Below are 18,709 nucleotides of genomic sequence, written 5' to 3' on the forward strand. Positions count from 1 at the left end.
CTGACACTTTTCATTAGTCGCAGACTATCGCATGATTAAATACGGAATTAATGTATGCGTAAACTTTCTTTGCCCATGCATACCAAATCAAATAACTGGAGGGCAAAGGTCCAAGTTAAAATCAAATGCATTTACGACAAATAAATGCAGATAGCAATTCTCAAGTTTGCAGGATTTGGAAACCGCTGAAGGTCCAAGCCATCCTTGTAAGTTTCACTACAACTCCCAGGAAGCAACGCCCTTACGTCATTCCCTACTGCACACTTGACACAAGACATGCGCAGTAAATGGGGGTCCTTCTGAGGAGAGCGAGGCTACAAAGTACAGCGCGCATGCGGAGCTACCTTCCCATCTCCAGCCAGAGGCAGTAGTTAAGGAGATGCTGGAGAGAATGGAGGGTTCGGGGGGGGGGAGGGGGAAGATGTTGTTCTGGAGGGGAGGGGGGGGAAAAGGAAGAGATAAAGCGAGTGGAAGCGGATTGGCCGAGCTCCGCCCGGCTCGAGATCACGCGACGGGGAGTCGGGGCTGACGTCAAAGGATGACCGCGCAGCCTCCGCCGCTTCCTCCACCCCTCGCCAGAGTCCGAGCACGCGTGCGCAGTCGGCGCCTTTGGCAGAACCCAGAGCAGGCGCAGAGAGAGGGAGAGCGGAAAAAAAAAACCGTCGGCCGGCTGCGCAGGCGGCATGGACCGGCGCGTGCGCAGTCGTCCCGTCCATTCTTCCCTTTTACACCACCACCCCCTCCACAAACACCTGGAGGCGCCTGCGCAATACGTGTGGTGTGTGGAAAGTTTGCGCCAACTTGGAGGCAGCGAGAGAGAGAGAAAAAAAATGTAAAGCGAGCAGCCTGGCCTCCGAGTGTTTGTGTATGTGCTGGCGGCCTCCAGGCAGCACTGAGAACCCGGGTGACAGAGCGCCTCCGCCGCAGCCCCCCCGCGGCCTCCTTCGCGACAGTCCGTCCAGCCTCAGGATTTATCCGCTTCATGGTGGTGCCTCTGGGGGGGTCTTTTCGCACGGATGGAAAGCGAGTGGTTCGACGTGAATATTATTGTCGCCCAGGGAAGGCTTCGTGTCGGTTAGGCCCCGGACCAGGCCTGGCTGCGCTGTCGCTGCTGTCGCCGGAGCCCGTTGAATCTCGAGCCGGGATTTCTTGTGGATTTATAAATATTATTGGTGTCATTATTCTGATTATTTTCCTCGGACGCTGATTTTTTTCCCCCCCCCCCCCTCGTCCCCGAGCTGTGCCTTCACTTTGGCCGAGATAGTGGGAAGCTAAGCCCAGGGGTTCGAGGGGGGGGGTTATCACCCCCTCCAAGCCCCCCTTTTTTTTGTCTCTTCCCCCCCCCCCCCACCCCGACGGATTTTTTTTTGTGGGTGTTGGTGACGGCTGAAGGGGGGGGAAAAGACTTGCTCCATCACAGGGCCGTCGCCGCTGCTGCTGCTGCCTCTCCACGTTCATATTATTTTTTTTGGGAAAAAAAAGGGAAAAGAAAAAGCGGCCGTGTTGAATGTGGGATAAAATGGAGACCAAGACGATTGTCTACGACTTGGATACCTCCGGAGGGCTGATGGAGGTGAGCCGTTCTTCTTTGCTCCTCGGCTGCTGATCGCGCCCAAACAAATCGGATTTGGACTGCCAGCAGCAAAATTCATCTTTTTTTATATATAAACAAAACTCAGTACAAATGGCATCTTTCTCTTTCCTAGCCGTCCTCTCGTTTTTAGTGTTTTCTTGTTAAATAAACAAACATTTTGGGTCCAGTCTTGGGGCCCGCTTTCTTGCTGATTCTCCCTTCCTTCTCTCTCAGCCTGCACGCTGAAAGTGGTTTAATCTTTTCACCCCCATCCCACTCCCCTCACCTTACCTTACCTTCCTGTTTTTTTTTAAAACTCTCCTCGCTGCAGAAAATCCAAGCGTTGCTGGCCCCTCCGAAGAGCGAGGAGAGCGACAAGAAGGCCAAGAAGCTGGAGAAGGAGCCGAGGCGGAGCGGCCGGGCCACCAACCACGACACTTGCGATAGCTGCAAGGAGGGGGGAGACCTACTCTGCTGCGATCATTGCCCGGCCGCCTTCCACCTCCAGTGCTGGTCAGTGCAAGCGTCAGGCTTTCCTGCAGCCCCTCTCCCAGAGAGGGGGGCACCTAAGTCGGGGATGCATTACAGTGGGGATGGGGATATGTTGATTCAGTGCGGCCTGGTTCAAACCCTCGGATTTTTGTGGGTGTTTCTTCCCCCTCCCATGTTTCCTTGCCTTCTTGCCCAAGCTGGTGTCTGGTTTTTAGGTTTGATTTCCTAGGTTTGGCCTCAAAATGTGTGGACCTGGGCTGTGTTTTAGTGGTTGCTTTCTGTACTGCAATTGCTGCGGCTAAATGATTTTTCTTGTCCTGCTCTCCTTTCTCCCCCCCCCTACGTATGTAGGGTCTGAGCGAAGCCTAAAGCTGAATCTGAACTTTAGAAAGGTGAAAGGAAGCTATAAACGCTTAAACCTGTGGGGGCTTCGTTAATTAGGGGAGGTTCTGCTGTCACCAGATTGAGATCCTGATTGCTTCGAGCCGTACCCTTTCCTACTGCACCCATCTTCTCCCTTGACTTTGCAATTAGGGCCTCATAAGATAAGGGTATATGGTAGGAGCATGGGGGCACATTGACTAAAACACACTTATCTGTTTCTGATCATCATGTCCTTGTTTGATAGTTTCCTACTCGCAGGCCTGGTCCCTGAGCACCTATCTAGGCACCGAGCTGGATGGCCTTCCTTTCCTTCACTTTATGTGTTTGCAAATACGCAACATGGCGACCTCCGTTTAAATTATATTTTCGACTCGGAGCGCCATTTTAGTTGACTTCTCGGTTCGGGAGGTTAGTGTCAAATTTAAACTGAGTTCGCAAGGCTCTTGGAGGTTTTGCAAAGAAGTGTTGGAGTTCTGATGAAGCTCTGGGACACTTTTTTTGTTTATTGTCTTATCATTTTCAAGATTCCTATTTTTAAAAGATCTCACGGAAGTCATGTTATCCTTTTAATTTATGGTTATACATTGGCTTTTCATGAAAGTTATTCCATTGTGTCTTAGTATGTCAGTCTTTCATTTTTCTGCCACTAATCGAGGTTTTAAAACTCCTTTTTACTTTAAATATGAGATGCTTGGATGGTCAGTGTAAATATCCCACTAACTTATTTTAAATAGAACACATTAGATTTCGACATTTATTATTATTATTGAACAGGACAAGTACTACTTTGCAAAGCATACTAGCATTTGACAACAAAGTTGGGTCAAAGAGTATATCTTTTTCCAACTTAGATCAGTTTGCTGTCTGAATAATCCATTAAGTTTCCACTGACATCTTTTTGTATTTTAGACTGGTTTGGTAGATTTCCAGAGTTCCTGTGGTACAAAAATCAGTTAATGGTTTTATGCCCTCTGTAAATTAACTCCATTCTTGTCATCAGTACTTTGTATCATTGTCAAGTTTTATCCAATTCTTCATTATGTTTGGAGCAGTTGGCTGTGTTGAATTTTGGAATTTTTGTATTGCATTAAAACTGGATAGTTTATTACATGATTGAGGTCATTGTGTATGGTTCCATGTCTAAATGTCTAGTATATTCAGAATCCAAAGTTTTGGGAGTTCAGATTTATTTTGATATTTTAGACATGTAAAATTAACCTAAGTAAATGTTTTGCTTAATTATTTTTATTAATTGTTGTGACAATGTCAATTGCATGCCAGAAACTTTATAGTAAATGCGGTGGACTTGCATTTTATTTATTGCCTTTCGTGACCTGATGACAACTTAGCTTTACGGCCAATAAAGCAGTAGTAGTGTAAGAAATGCAGTAGTAATTGTAACAAATTAAGCTTCACAAACAAATCTGAGAATAATCGGGGAATGTTTCTGTGATGTCAATTAAGAGCTAAGTATTGCCAAGACACTGGGGTAATTTCCCTGCACCTCAAAATTCCATGAGATCGTTTACATTCCCCCAGGAATACAACTTTAATGTTCTACCTGAAAAGTGATATTTCTAACGATTCAGAACTCCATCAGTATTGGACTGCAGCGTAAACCTTAATTTTGTGCTCAGGACTCTTGGGAAATGAGCTTTTATCTATTTTGTGATTTTAGTATGGCTGGTAAGCAAGTAGAGCTGTGTTCTTGCGTTGAATGGTATGGTCCTGGAAGTTGTTTTTATTTAAACTTCCCATTTTTGTGAGGTTCTAAAGATTGATAAAATTTCAGTTTCAACCAATTTCTGATGCCTCTCCATCAGCTTTGATCATTAGTAGCTCTCTTGCTTTCTTGCTTCCTCTCTCTGAATGGTTACATTTACTAACCAGGGTAAATTAACTTTGGAGTGTATTGGCAAACGTAGTTTATGTAGAATAGTGGTATTTGTTTAGAGGATGAAAATTCAAGCATTTTGTATTTTGTCCTGTGTGCCAGATTTTGAAAGCCGCATTCTTCCAAGGAGTAAATGGTTTGTAAAATAAAAGTCTGTAACTATTTTAGATAGATGTATAGCGGGGTAACAGACCCTTCAGTCCAACTCGTCCATGCCGACCAGATATCCTAACCAATCTATTCCCACTTGCCAGCACCCAGCTTATTTCCCTTCAAACCCTTCCTATTCATATACCTATCCAGATCCTTGTAGTGATTTGGTGCTTTTAATCAGCCATAAATCTGTTGTGTTTTGAGATGAGCTTAGTTTTTACATTTAACATGTATGACAGTTTTTGAAGCTTTATCTTAATTGGGCATAAAACCTGTTTTTCTTTTGAGTGCAGAAAGTTGGACAAATGATCTTCCTGCACGGGGGTTGCTGTTTGTAAACGATCTCAAGTTTACTTTGAGATTCCAGTTAAAAGGGTCTTTACGGAAACTTGTCAACTGGTGTGTGTTGAAGAAAAGTCTAATTGTGATTTTAATTATGAATTTCTACAAGATTGGGATGGCAGTTGTACAGATTGGGGTGTGAAAAACAGTCATTTGATTGTGTACATATGATTGTGGCCTCATTGACATGCTGCAAGGTTTTGTGGTGGTAAGGCCCCAAGCAACGTTAGGTTGTTCAGTATTGTTGTTATTGTGCTATGATCAATTTAAAGTTGATATGTTTGCTGAGGGACTTTTCCCAAGTTCTGCTTTTCCCTTTTATCAGATCATATTCCCTAATAGTGAATTTTTGGTTCTTGTTTAAAAGAGATGCAACTGGCTAAACCCACAAAATGGACTGCACTACATACCATTTATTGTTTTGTTTCTCAATCTTGCAGGATGTGGTTTAGTGGGTATCTGACTCATCGGTTTTGTTTGATAACTGTACCTGTAATTTAATGCCAAGTAACTTTATACAAAAGCAAAATAACGCAGCTGCTGAAAATCTGAAACAAAGCAGAAAACATTTGAAATACTCAGCTGTGTAGACAGCGCTTTTGGAGACGAGCAGAGTTGACATAAATACACAATACTGAAATCAGCACAGAGAATGCTGGAGAAACTCAGTAGATCTGGAAACATTTGTGGAGATAGAAAGAGTTGACCCTCTGCATCCAGTAAGACTCTCTCTTTTGTGTCTTTTGAAGAAGAGGCATACCAGATTTGAAACATAACTCTGTTACTCTCTCCAGAGGTTCTGCCAGACCTGCTGAATTTCTTCCATGGTCTTTGTGTTTATCACAAAGTTGACATATTGGTCATTGCACATGCTATATAGTTTCTCTGTTGGTTACAACACCTGATTGATTTGAGTTTCAATGAACCAAGTAGCTATACTTACCCTTGATCTTTTCTAGTTTTTAATTTTTACCAAATTTGGATTTTAAATAGTGACATGATTGGGCAGCGTCAACGTGAATTAATGAAAAGGAAATCCTATTTGACAAATCTCCTGGAATTTTTTGAGGATGTATCTTATGGAGTTGATATGGGGCATGAGTGGATGTGGTTTACTCAAACTTCCAGTAAACTCAGCATAGTGAGAGGATTTGAGTACAGGAGCGGGGATGGCTTGCAGTATAGATAATTGATGTGACGCCTGGAACATTGTGTGCAGTTTTGATCTCCTTATCTGAGGAAGGAATCCTCTCGTTCTAGAGGGAGTGAAACACCGGTTCGCTAGACTGATTCCTGTCATGGCAGGCCTGACCTGTATGATCAGAAATTATTTAATTTAAACAATTTTTGCAGGAGTTTAGAATAACTGATTTGGTTTATGATTTGATTTATTACTGTTATCGTGCCAAGGTACAGTGAAAAGCACTATCTCTCTCACTTTACAGGCAGATCATACTGTTGAGTGCTTCAGGATAACATTGGGTGCGGACATGAGGTATTTCTTAGCTGCCAAATTCTAACAGGATTAGACAGGTTCAATGTGGACAGGATGTTTCTGAATAGTGGAGAGTGCAGAACTGGGGTCACAGTCTAAGGATATGGAGTAGGTCATTTAGGAGAAGTGAGGAGCAACTTCCTCACCAAGAGAGTGGTGTGCCTGTGGGAGTCCTTTCAAGGAAATGATTTGAGTCTAAAATATTATATATCTTTAAGAAGGAGTTGGATATCGTTCTGAGGGCTAAAGGGCGCAAAGAAATTGGAGATCCTGTGGAAACGGGATACTGAGTTGGGCGATCAGCTGTGATCATACTGAATAGTGGACCAGGCTTGAAGAGCTAAATAATCCACTACTTGTACTTTGTTTCTGTTGCCTTATGCTGAAACTTAGAGGCAACTATTTCATGTTATTTGTGCTAGTTTGGTGGAATGTTAATTTAAAAATTGTTGACTGACTGTGTAGTTCCCTCATCTTAAAGATGTAGACTTAACTGTGCTTTTGAAAATGCAACAATAGCATGGATCTGCATAATATAGATGCTATAATTTTGAAATGGCACAAATTTTGCAATAGCAAATTTTCTTGAATGGATTCAACCAATAGAATTAGCATGCCTTTTATGCTGCTGTAAAGTTTGCAGGTTCAAACAGGAAGATATAATTTGCTGTGCCAAATATAGAAGGAAGTGCGCAGTCATTTTAAGATGCTGTTTATGATTAACTGATATAATATTTGCATCTCACAACATTTTCAATAATATGGATGAAAGAAGGCCAAAACATATGGTGGCATTAAAAACACTTTCATCTAAACAATTGTTTAGATTTTGAAATGCAGTGCCTAAGAGTTTGATAGAAACTGATTTAATTGGGCTCTCAAAAGAGAATTTGATTATTATTTCCAATAAAAACTTTCAGGGCTATGAGTGATTGGATTGAGTGTGATTTTGCTATTGGAGCAAACAAGCATGGAAATGACAAGCTGACTGAATTCCCTTCTGTGGTGTAACCATTCTGTGAATCTATTCTAAATTGCTTAGAATTGTAAAGATTTGAAATTTCTAATTCTGCCTCTTTACTGAAAGTGAGCATATTTTAATGGCACAAGCTCTCCACTCTTAAGGGCTCAAAGTAAATTTGAGTGGAGTGATTTCATGTTTGGCCCATTGCATTTCTCGGTCTTTCCTGTTGTAGTTTTAGAATTTAAGTTGGATAATCCTAGAATAGTGTGGCACTCTTTAACTTTAAAACGGCAAGTGTTTTAGTGCTAATTGCAGAGGCTGATCTGTTCTTTAATTTTCACGCTGTGTTTTGTTTGAGTGCTGTAGAGTACTTAAAATTATGTTGGTAGGGACAGTGCTTGAAGTTGTTTGTTTTAACTCCAATCCTTTAGAGGATAGGAGTTCTAATATTTCAGGCTGATTTTGTGCAACTGACGGCACATGTTGATTTTGCTCAGTAATAGTAGATCCTAATTAGATGACTTCCCAGTAAACATTAGCTACACAGAGGGAGCAGTGGTTTTCTTAAGCCTGTGTATTCTGATTGCTCTGAGGTCTGTAATATTGGTTCTCCGTTTTTACTATCAAACTTAGGTAACCAGATGTTTGGCTTTATACTCTTGGAAGAAACTTTGTCTTTGGAAACACATATTTTGTTGTGCATAAGTTGTGAAGGTGAATCCCTACGTTTCTGACCCACGTCATTGCAAACAAAATTTTTGACATCCTTCTCACTGTAAAGGATTGCCGCTGAAGAAATTGAAGTATGAGTCAACTAGTAAGAGGAAATGTTTTAACTTTGTGGTTATGTTATGTCCTCCTCTCGGAACCCATCGGGAGGCCTTTTTTTTCACAGGACACTGACTACCATGTTTTATTCATTTGGCTTCACTGACTTGGCTAGTATTGCTCATTCCTTAATTGCCTTTGATGAGGTATTGGTGAGCTGCTGCCTTGAGCGACTACTTCTGAACTATTTTGTTTGGGGAGGGTGGGGCTAGATATTGCTGTTGGGAAAGGAGTTCAGGATTTTGACTCGATGACATTGAAAGAATGATAACATTTCAGGATGGTGTGTGGCTTGGTGAACCTGCATGTGGTAGTGGTCCCACATCTCTAATGGCCTTGCCCTTCCAGGTGGTAGCACTCCTGGGTGTGAGCGGTGCTATCTAAAGACCTTTGGAAAATTTCTGCAGTGCATCTTGTAGATGGTGCACACTGCTGCTACTGTACATAGTGGTGGAGAGAGTGAATGTTTGTGGATTGGTCAGGCTGCTATGTACCAGATTGGAATGAGCTTTGCTGTTGGAGCAGTAGAAAGCCAGGTATGTAAGGAATATTCTATTGCAGTCGAGAGTGTGGTGCTAGAAAAAACACAGTAGGTCAGGCAGCATCTGAGGAACAGGAGAGCCAACGTATCGGGCAAAAACCCTTCATCAGGAACATGCCTGAAACGTTGACCCTCCTGCTCTTTGGATGCTGACTGACCTGCTGTGTTTTTCTAGCACCACACTCTCGACTCTGACCTCCAGCGTCTGCATTCCTCACTTTCGCCTAATATTCCATTGCAGTCTTGACTTGAACCTTACAGCTGGTGGATTGACTTTGAGAGTCAGGAAGTGAAGTGCATACTGCAGGAATCTGAGCCTCTGATGACTTTTTACAGATGCAGTATTTAGTGAATAGTTCCCTTCAGTTCCAACCTTTTTTTTGAAAACAAATGGTCTTTTAACAAAACTTGGTAATTATGTAATTTGAATAATAAAATGCTTTTAAGAACTTTGGGTACCTATAACAGACTCCATGTATTCTGTTATTTTGTAAAATTGATGCATTGCAGCGATCACCGTGGAGGTGTCCTGCTACATTGAAATGATCAAGCAAAATCCAGAAACATCATAGAGTGCTAACATAAATGGTCAGACTTTCTAAAACCCAAAAAGATTTTTTAAGGATGAGGCTCGTATAAATACAGTAGCCTGAATGTTTGAACAGTTGACAGTCCTCCCTTGGCCACTGTTCATTTGCATCATGACTGTCATGAAGATGGTGACAACTAATTGTGTTGTGAAGTTATGATATGCTAAGTTAAAAAGACTTAATTAATTGTTTTGATGTTTTAAAAACTCAGGTGGATAATAATGGTTTTGTCAGTTTACAACAATTATATGCCATACTGGTTGAGGCTTTGTTAAAGTATTATGTGGCTAAAGTAGTGAATATTTGAAGATATATTGAATCAGTCAACATGATGTTTTACTGAATTTTTATTTTGGGTAGAGAGTTGGTAAACATATATTGATGCTCTTAAAAGTTTGTGATCTCATCAAGCCATTTGACAGTGTGCAATAATATAAAGAAATCAGAATATGTGATTTGCATTTATGTCGCACTTTTCATGTGCACCAGCTTTCATCGAATAGACTTTGAAGTGCAGATGCCAGTCAATTTGCACCAGCAACCCCTCGAGTTGTGATGTGATGGTTGTGGAACTATAGAACAATAATTCTGTATTGAACTAAACAAGAATATTGCATTATAAAGAATTAATTTGCTGGTTACATGAGTGCCTCAATTTGTTTTTTAATATAAATTAGTCTTTTTTTATTGGAGTTGGTGAGATTGGTCTTTTGTTCATTTTGCCTTATGCGTTTAAGAAAGCGAGCACTACATCAGTGACTTCAGAACATTTTCCGATCTAATTTTATAGAAAATGCAAAATATCATTTGGCTGAGAGGTAGAGTACCAAGGGTAGATTCTTGGGTACGTTTGCGATGATAGTGTGGAAGGAGAAACCATTAGAGCTGATGGTTTGGCTATGTTTTGATAAGATTTGAACCAAGCAGATTTCAGGTAGCTTATGATGGAAGGAGTTCCGTCAAAGGATGCGATGGTACAGTTTACTTTTGTCGTTGTTGCATCAGATGTCATCAGTGGTTTGGATAAAGAGCCTTGTAATTTAATATGATGGGGCAGAAACCCACCTGAGGAAATCAAACATTCCGGAGAATGAAGTTTCATTCTAGGAAAGATGGGGATAGATTTGGGAGGTAACCAAATTCAGAGACTTTGGAGAGGGAAGGGATGTTGGCGATGCGATGGTGGTTTTCAGAGACCTCAGATCAACCCAGTTAGTAATGTGTTGATGACAGTAAGTTTCAAGGAGAGAGCAAAAGAACAAACAGCTACCAGTGTCAACTAACGTAGGAACCAGACAAGGAAATGTGGTTTTGAATAATTTAGTGGAAGCAGAATTGAGAAAATATGAGCTTGCTCCTCCTCAAAATAAGCTTAGAGAGCAAATACAAAAAGGTATACATTCAGAGATGGGGGAGGTGGTGAGGGAAGGCCTCAAAGGAAATTTGGGCTGGTAGGCTGGAGAAAGGCAGAGCACTGACAGAGGCTACTGTTCAGATGGGCTTTGTAAGTAACAAAGCCGTGAATTCCTTGAACTTATTAGAGTCACAGGCATGAAAATGGACTTGAGAAGACTGTGTTTGTTTGTTTGTTTGTTGGCATTGAAGCAAAGAAGCTAAGTTGTGTTTGTATTCCAGGAAACAAACAAATCACATATCCTCTACTGAAGTAACAGTGAAGTTCATTTTTTTCAAGGTGTAATATTTGTAAAGTTTATACTGTATAAGGCTTATATATTAGTCTTAAGATTTCATTAACCTTAATGTGTTGAAAAGTAATGATAGAGATATTTTAAGGAGAATGCAAGAATATATTTTTTTCTGCAATCTTGATTATCTTAAAATACTATACTGTCATGTGCCTTTTCAGCACTGAAGTTTAACCAACCTAACTTAGATTGAGTACAAATCTTATGATAAAGAAATGGGTCATTACAACAAACAATTAAGTTTCTGTTTTTCATCTCTCAAAGATTAACTGTCATTGTAATCTCATATTTTCAGTGTCACAAAGACCACCTACTTCCATTTCCAGAACGTCACTTGTCTCCAATACTTCCTCAGCCTATCTCCTGCCAAAACCCAGGTCCATGCCTGTATCACTTCTAGAATTTACTATTTCAGTGTTTTCCTGCCAACCTTCACACTCCATAAATTTAGCATCCAGCTGTCACTGTTCAAATGAGCATTCCACAGAAATTTTACTTGTCATCAAAACACTAGACTGTTACCCAAAGGTAATCTAAACCTGTGTTGTTTTGTTTCTAAATGATTGGAAGTTTTTATAGTCTACAGATCAAAGATTAATGATTTGAACAAATTTATGCATTATCATTTTGTGTTCTTATTTTAGATGACAAGTTGATTAGTTTTTAAAATTAGCAATGTTGTGTTCTGTTGCAAGGTTGTGAAATTGTGAGCACCAATCCTTTGTAAACATCGTAGAGACAGAAATCCTCAACATTTAAGTATTTAGATGCCAAGGCATGCAAGACTGAGCCAAGTACTGGAAAACGCTAGTAGAGTTGTGAGATTGTTGGTTTTGACTGACGCAGACTCAGTGAGCCAAAGGACCTTTTGTCTGCACTGTCAACCTTCCCTCTTTATTCCCCTCTGCCCTGCGTTATCCCTCCCTTACCCTGCTCATCACTGATTTTATATTTATCCCCTATCCATACAAGACTGAATAAAACACCTGCAGATTGCACAGAATTAATGTTGCATTCTTGTTAGAACCTTACTGCTTTTATATAGTTTTAAAATTATGTGCCACTTTCTAGATTCACAATGTAATACTGGTGCTGTGTGAATGTGCCTATGACAAATACTACCTGAATCTTATCATCCCTCAGTCCTTCAAGATAAATGGAAGTCTTCTGTGATTTATGGTTTTAACATAGTTTTTGTGATTACTGTAACAGAAATTGCATGCTGCTGAATTGCATCTCGGAGCAATAAAATCACGTAGGAATTTATTCACATTATCCTCATCCTTTTTATTTTAAAAAAATGGTGTTACGTATGAAGACTGGTGCCAGGTTAGAAACGATACCTGTGCTGTCCTGACCTATTGTTGTAAAGATTGCTAGACTGTTCACTGTTCTGGCTTAGTACTTATTTTTGCCAAGGGATGTTACCTACTTTGATTAGACCTCTCAGGAGAAGGTATTTTTCAGCTATCTGTTTGAAATGTTTGAATGTTTGGCATATTGTTTTTCCATTTTAGTCAGTATACCATCCAGGGGGATATAGAGAAGAAGAAAACCATGACAGGAATTTTTCCAATAGGCAATTGGGCACTGCCTTTACAATTTTTAATTTTTGACACTCATAAGACCACAAGATATAGAAGCAGAATTAGGCCTTTCAGCCCTTCAGGTCTGCTCTGCCATTCAATCATGGCTTTTTTCTTCAAACCTATTTTCCTGCCTTGTTCCTGTAACCTTTGATCCCCATACTAATCAAGAACCTACCTGTCTCTGTCTTAAACATACTCCATGTCTTGTCCTCTACGGCATTGTGGCAATGAGCTTCATGGATTCACTGTCCTCTGGATGAAGAAAGTCCTCCTGTCTGTTCTGAAGGGATATCCCTTCACTTTGAGGCAGTGTCCTTGCATCCTAGCCTCTAGTATTGATATTGGGTGTTCCCTTCCTGTCTACGAACTGTACTTCCTGATATGTTTTTTATTTAAGTTTCAATTTTCTGTTAACAGTTCCTGTCTAATTTTAATAGGTCAGTTGGTGCAGGTGCCATTTTAAGGACATTGGGTGATTTTAGTGAGTCGTTTGGATATATGAAATACATAGACCACTTTGGAATTTCCTGTGATATTATGTTTTTGTAAAGAAAACATGAATAAAATGAATATCTGAAGTCTGAGAGAAACCTAATTTAAACCTATCTTAATTCCTCAGTCCTATTAAAATGTTTTAGTGGTGTAAATCTAGACACTAGATTTGTCATTTGGCAACCTTTATTTTCTTCCATACACAGTTCACTCCAGTATCTAGAGTAAAGATATTGCACAGGTTACTGTCTAGCTTTGTTGAAATGAATCATTATCATATCTCAATTTCAGTTGAGTTTATTGCTTTATTCAGTTGAAATCTTTAAGCTATTATTTGAAGGTGTGCATTTCATATTAAAAGATATTAACAGTATTGAGGCAGCTAGTTCCAGTGGCTGCGTAAAATTATTTACATTATATACTTTTCAATGTTGCATTAAATTTGGTTTATTTATGTAGCTTTAATTTCTGTTAAACAGTTAATTGCTAATGAATAGACTGTATATGCCGGAATGCAATATTCTGCATCTCAGCCCAAATATGTCAATTTTCAGAAACTATTTGATTCAAAGAATCTTTTAAATATAGGGAGGCATCTCCAAGATTACAATCATGGACAAATGTAGGACTAGATATTTTGCAACAAAACTTGCCAGTATGTTCTAAATGACTAATGTAATGTGAAAATGTGTTATCACAGCTTGGATTTAATGGGTTGGCTTAACTTCAAACTAAGGATTGATTCTAGTGTATGCTCAGCTTGTTTTAAACTGGCATGGTTTATTCTTTTTAAACTAGAATCTAGGCAATATAAATTTGGGCAGTTCAAATTGAGCTTTAGTACAAATTTTTGATTTTACTGATCAATAAATTGGGGGAAATTCTGTCTCGTTCAGAGATGTCGTTGCGTGGCCTCCGAACAGATGCTCTTATTTATTCTTCTGCCTTTTTATCAGAGGCTTTTGTTTTTTCTTCCAATATCCTAAGTTCTTGCTATAATTTTATTTTTTTCAAATGCTGCTATGTTTGTCAAAGCTTTAAATGCTGCATGATTGGTCTATAATTCATACTCAATTTTCTGGTTGTCTAATAAAATGGTATGTAAAAGCCATTACTTTAAAAATAAGCTACGAACATTGTTTACAATGTATTTTACTTTCTGGAAAGGTAGTTAAGGTAATTTGCAGCAGAATCTCCATCAATGTAACTTTATGAATCAAGGCTTCTGGTGGCTGAGAGGTTAGGACTGCTTGTCTCCGTTTCATGAAGCTGGGTTCTATTTCACCCTCGGGTGACTGTCTGGAGTTCGCACATTCTGTTCGTGTGTGGGTTTCCTCCAGGTACTCCTGGTTTCCTCTCACTGTCCATAGATGAGCAATTAGGTGGATTGGCAATTCTGAATTACTGTAGTGTCCAGGGATGTGCAGGCTAGGTGGATTCGCCATGGGAAATGTGGGTTACAGAGTGCGGGGTAGGTCTGGGTGGGATGCTCTTCAGAGGGTTGGTGTAAATTCGATGGGCCAAAAGACCTGCTTTCTCAGTATAATTATGACTTTTGTGGCTTGCCATTGTCAGATGATTGTGACAGGGATACAGGGTCTGGGTGGGATGCTCTACGGAGGGTCAGTACGGACATATATTCTTGCTGTAAGAATTCTACGATGATTCTATGCTTTAGGAAAAATCAAAGTTGCAATGAATTAACCTGCTTATGATTCTATTACTAAAAGTCACGTTACATTTGTGTTCGGAGGTAAATGTGAATTAATCCACGAGTGTGTGTTTATGGTCCATTCATTGAAGTTGAGCCTGACTGTATTGTGCTTCATTTATCTCTGCAAGTAACAACAACTTCCATATAGGCAGTACCTTTGCATAACAAAATTGTTCTAAGGCATTTCACAAGAACATTATCAAATAAATTCGGTCATCAACCAAATGGTTGAAATGCTGATTTTTATAGAGAGATTGAGATTGAAAAGGAGAATTTGTGAACTAATGGACAAGGCACTGCTCTCAATGGCAGAGTAACAAAAGTCGGGGATGAGAAAGTGAAATTCAGGGAGGCTTCTTTTGAAGGAATTGCTCCCATCAGGACTCTGAACCAGAGACTATGACCCCATATTCAGGGAAAAGTTCTCTGCCTCTACCTTGTCAAGACCATTAATGATGTATGTTTCTGTTACATTTCATTCTTCTAAGCTTTGAAAAGATGACTGGCCATATAGTGCACATACTTGCAAATGTTGTCAGCTATAAATGTTGCACATGTAACGATGCATCTAAACTGGACAAAATAGGAAAAAAGGTGTAAATCAGGTGAGGAAAGGTGCAGGACTTTGACCAGAGAAGATGATGATTAATGAAGTGTAATATGGAAAAGTATAACATGATCCACTTTGGTAAGAATGTAGAAACAGAACTTTTTTTCTAAGAAGCCAGAACCAGAACATATTTAGGAGGATTTGGGTATTTAAATGTATGCAGGAAGTTATTTTGCAAGTGTAGCAAGAGATTATGGAGGCAAGCAGGATGAGGTCCAAAATAGTAGTGTCTCCCCTATGGACACTTTTTGGTCTCCTTATGAAAGGAAGCATTTACCTTCCTTTAACAGGGGTGCAATGAGAGCTCTCAAATTCTTGTGTGTGAATAAATGTGCCACATTCACTGGTGGTTTGAAGAATGAGAGATGATTTCTGTGAAACACAAAATTCTTACAGTACTTAGAGTCATAGCTGTACAGCATGGATTCAGAAGCTTTTGTATGACTCATCCATGCCGACCATATATCTTAAGTAAATCTAGTCCTATTTGGCCCATATCCCTCTGAACCTTTCATATTCATATACCCATTCACATGCCTTTTAAATGTTGTAACTCTACTAGTTGTCTCCACTTTCTGGCAGCTCATTCCACACATGGGTCACTCTGTGCATTTTAAAAAAAAAATCCCTTTTAAATTTTTTCCCCTCACCTTAAACCTATGTCATCTCACTTTGGACTCCCAGAGTGAAGTTGGAGTTGCAGGTAGACAAGAAAGCATTTTGCATGCTTGCCTTTATTGGTAAGTGCATTGAGTATAGGGAGTTGGGAGGTCATGTTGCAGCTTAACAGGACATTGGATAGGTCACTTTTGGAATACTGCATGTAATTCTGGTCTCCCTGCTACAGGAAGGATATTGTGAAACTTGATAAGGTACAGACAAGATTTACAAAGACCTTGGTAGGGTTGGAGAGTTTGAGCTATAGAAATAGACTGGGGCTATTTTCCCTGGATGTTGAGGGTTGACCTTTATAGAGGTTTAAAAAATCATGTGGGACGTGGATAGGGTGAATAGACAAGTCTTTTCCAGGGTAACATGCTGAGAGGATGTTACACTCTGGCTTTACAGTTACTGGGACAAATACTCTGTGGATGAGGCAAAAGTTGGCTATTTAGGAGGATCATTTCTTCACTTGGATAGCTCTTCAACTTTGGAATTCTCTACTCCAGGGAGTTGTGCACACTCAGTCACTGTGAAGAACATGTGAGAAGCTGGGGATAATATCAGTTTAACCATAATCTTACTGAATTGGAGCATGCTTCAGAGGGCTGTTTGGTCTTCTCCAATTCCTGGTTCTTATAATAAACAGGAGAGTGGTGTTTGGACATGACTTTTGTCAAGCTAAAACACTGGAAGTAAATACTGAGTTTTGATCTGTAGATCACTTGAGCTGAAATAAATCTATCTTGTTGAAGCAAAATATTCTTGTATCTTTCAAACTTTTTTTTGCTTTATAGTAAATATTTCCCCTCTTCATTTTTAAAAAGTCCTTGCTTTTGCTCATGCAAGTAACAGATCTGATACTCACTTTGCTTGCAGAAGTGTGATCCTCCTAGAACCACTATTAGCCATTTTAAAAATGAATTTTATTCAAGTATTTAACTTGGTTTCTTGCATGTTCAATAATAGTGTTGTGATATGTTGGTTATGCATTACTTGTCTTTTTCATAAGTAAATATACTTTAATGGTAGTGAAACCAGCAACCTTTGCTCACTTCATCTCGACAGTCTTGCTTGTACTTCGCATTTTTGTTAATCTTTTTTGTACAGGCGTTTGCATTTCTAGGAAATTCAACCCACCGACCCAAATGTATGGTATTTTATTTAAAATGGTACCGTTTGAAATATTAGATTAGATTAGATTACTTAGTGTGGAAACAGGCCCTTCGGCCCAACAAGTCCACACTGACCCGCCAAAGCGCAACCCACCCATACCCTTACATTTGCCCCTTACCTAACACTACGGGCAATTTAGCATGGCGACTTCACCTGACCAGCACATCTTTGGATTGTGGGAGGAAACCAGAGCACCCGGAGGAAACCCATGCAGACACGGGGAGAACGTGCAAACTCCACACAGTCAGTCGCCTGAGTTGGGAATTGAACCCGGGTCTCAGGCGCTGTGAGGCAGCAGTGCTAACCACTGTGCCACCGTGCCGCCCACAAAGCTCTGTTATGATGTATCTTTGAATCACCAGAAATTACAAGTGTAATATATCAAAGCGTCAGTTGTTTAATCGTTTACTGCTGCAAGCCAAGAAGACGAATAAGTTAGGAGTTAAAAGTTTGTACTATCTGCAAGATGCACTGCAGAAATTCACCAAAGATCCCCAGACAGCACCTTTCAAACCCATGGCCACTTCCACCTAGAAGGGCAAAAGGCAGCAGATACGTGGGGAACACCATCACCTGCAAGTTCTCCTCCAAGCCACACTCAATCCTGACTTAGAAATATATTGCTGTTCCTTCACTGTCACTGGTTCAAAATCTTGGAATTCCTACCCTAACTGCATTGTGGATCAGTCCACAGCAGGTGGACTTTGGGGATTCAGAAAGACAGCTCACCACGACCTTCTCAAGGGTAACTTGGGGTGGGCAATAAATGCTGGTGAGCCAGCAACACCCACGCCCACAAATGAATTTTTAAAAAAGTTTTTAAAAAAAAAGCCCCAGGGATTAGCAATTCCTCACAGTGCCAGGGGCCCAGGTTCGATTCCAATCCCCAGTGACTGTGTGGCATTTGTACTTTCTCCCGATGTCCGCATGGGTTTCCTCCCACAGCTCGTAGATGTAGGTTAGGTGGGTTGGCCATGGCAAACTGTTCGTAGTGTGGAGAGGTGTGCAAGTAAGGTGAGTTAGCCATGGTAAACGTGAGGTTACGGAGGTATGATCGGGGAGGAAGCTGGGTGTGGGTATGTGTGGGATGCTCTTCAGAGTGTTGTTGCAGACTCAATGGGCCAATTGGCCTCTTCTTGCATTGCAGGGATTCTTTAATTCAAGCTGTTGGTTGTGTTGTCCATTATCTTGTCATAACTTAAATGAGTGTGGATGTATAGAGAAAAATGAAAATTCAGTGAGTGTTTTCTCCTCCACACACTCGTACAGCTACATGTGCCACAGATAAGAAAAGCAAATATAGGGTGGAAATTAAATTGTTGTCTAACGTAATTTATGCAAAGTACTCTTGTAAACCTAATTTTAAAATAGGTTATGATTTGTAATTCTTCACTGGTGACTTCTAAATTCATCAGGTTGAGATTCTGTGAACCTGAATTTACTTAAGTTGAATGGAATTTGGAAGGTACGATATGATGGAATGGTTAAATGCTCTGCTTTGAAGAT

General features: G+C 40.2%; 1 protein-coding gene across 1 annotated transcript in view; it reads left to right on the top strand.

Moving 5' to 3' along the window:
- Positions 1–790: 790 nt before the first annotated feature.
- Positions 791–18,709, top strand: part of phf12b (PHD finger protein 12b) — an 84,291-nt gene continuing 66,372 nt past the window's right edge. The window contains exons 1-2 of the mRNA XM_060848118.1: positions 791–1,573; positions 1,905–2,086. Coding sequence (XP_060704101.1) covers positions 1,508–1,573; positions 1,905–2,086 — 248 coding nt within the window. The 5' untranslated portion in view covers positions 791–1,507. The remainder of the gene's footprint in view (positions 1,574–1,904; positions 2,087–18,709) is intronic.

This window comes from Hemiscyllium ocellatum, chromosome 31 (genome assembly GCF_020745735.1).
Source record: "Hemiscyllium ocellatum isolate sHemOce1 chromosome 31, sHemOce1.pat.X.cur, whole genome shotgun sequence".
NCBI classification, from domain to species: domain Eukaryota; kingdom Metazoa; phylum Chordata; class Chondrichthyes; order Orectolobiformes; family Hemiscylliidae; genus Hemiscyllium; species Hemiscyllium ocellatum.